This window comes from Ceratina calcarata, unplaced genomic scaffold, assembly GCF_001652005.2.
Source record: "Ceratina calcarata isolate Rehan_Ccalc_2016 unplaced genomic scaffold, ASM165200v1 scaffold321.2, whole genome shotgun sequence".
NCBI lineage: Eukaryota > Metazoa > Arthropoda > Insecta > Hymenoptera > Apidae > Ceratina > Ceratina calcarata.
Genome location: NW_017154760.1, coordinates 11,320 through 12,904, shown reverse-complemented (window position 1 = coordinate 12,904; position 1,585 = coordinate 11,320). Strand labels below are relative to the sequence as shown.

Genomic DNA, 1,585 nt, shown 5'->3' with positions numbered 1-1,585 from the left:
TATAAGTTCAAATATTTTTGGATTTATTTTTTGAATTTGTATTACTTAATTCATTCACTTAATTAGACATGTTTTCATGTTTGGCTCGTGTTTTCCTATCATTATATCGTACGTTATATGGTATTAATTATAACGATAGAATCAAACCTTTTCATTCACTGAATCAATTCGTTCGTTAGTCGTACTGGCAATCACACTTACCGACTCTTTCAATGCCAGGAACCCGTGGCACATCCACCGCCTGGTAGTACCGTCTCTACAGATGTAACTGAACCCCTTCTCGTGGTTCCGATCCGGAGCACAAAAGGAAACCTTTTCTATCGTCTGATCGACGATCAGTCCCTTTGTCTCGTCCTCGACGACCCGTAAACCATCCCCTGATACGTGCAGCACTGCGCGTACCGGCCGCCGCCTTGAATTCTAAATAAAATTTATTCTCCATTTAATCATAAAGTGCCTTCATCTGTTATTCACTTCTGGAATAGTATTACATTTTACTTTTCACTTTCAAATGGGAATGTTCATACTAAAATATTATAAATTGTCTTAAAGAACTATATGCATGCATACGTATGTATGTATAAATGTCTATATACTAACAATCTTAAAGTGCGTAATAGGTTCTTCCGAAATTGAGTTTTTTGAGTTGTTGAATACTCCTGAATTGTTGAGACACTTAAATTAAAGCAATTGCACGCATTTTCTGTCACTTACCCTAAGCACTTTTAGAGCTTCCTCGCATACTTGCATCCCCCTTGATTCGAACACCTCGACACATCCCAGGTACTGCACAATTGAAATTGATTGAATTAATCAATATACGAACAGGGTCAAGTTTGATGGATACAGCACGATTTAGAAAAGGGGTCGAAAGAGCTTTAGATGTGTACGTATGTATAACACTCCTCTGAATAGCCAAAGTATTTTTAGTGTTTAATTTCAATAATGATAAAATAAATTACTTTGGGCATATTCAATTCTCATATTTTGTGTTTGGAGCTGAAAGCATAAAGATATACAAATATATAATACGTGTAGCAGCAACGAATATATATTTGATAAATTGGAAGCTTTTTCGTACAAAACAAAAGTAAAAAGATTTTCATCCATGTTTGAAAATACGCGTATAAATATTGAAACGTTATGTATTAAATTGAATTTCTGCGTTAAATTGAATGGTACGAGAAGAAATGAAAACCCGTCCATATATTTAAAAAATTTGAAGCATGCTGGTAATTAATAATAATGTGAACAACGATATTAAATGTAGGTAATCAAATTGCAAATCAGTCTGCTTCATACTTGGAATACGGACAGTTTATAAAGCCGGAGTTACTGCAAGGAAAAGCATAATGGAACGCCTGCTATTCGAATATCGATTATCTGTGTACCAATTTTACAGTCAATGGCTGTTCGATTTTCGATTAAACGAGCACGTGTTCACAAGTTCTCTCATACCCGAGATATGCAAAAGCATATTGTTTCAAATAATCAAAAGAACTATTCTAATATTTTCGTTTCCTGCTATAATCAGAATTCCATGTGCATAAGATTATACTAATTCTATACGTTATTAGCAAATCAA

At 34.3% G+C, this 1,585-nt stretch overlaps 1 protein-coding gene across 1 annotated transcript in view; it reads right to left on the bottom strand.

Annotated features, from left to right (window-relative positions):
* Nucleotides 1-126: 126 nt before the first annotated feature.
* LOC108624589 (NUMB endocytic adaptor protein) overlaps nt 127-1,585 on the bottom strand; it is a 12,582-nt gene continuing 11,123 nt past the window's right edge. The window contains exons 2-3 of the mRNA XM_026813276.1: nt 715-786; nt 127-420 (exon numbers count right to left, since the gene is read on the bottom strand). Coding sequence (XP_026669077.1) covers nt 142-420; nt 715-786 — 351 coding nt within the window. The 3' untranslated portion in view covers nt 127-141. The remainder of the gene's footprint in view (nt 421-714; nt 787-1,585) is intronic.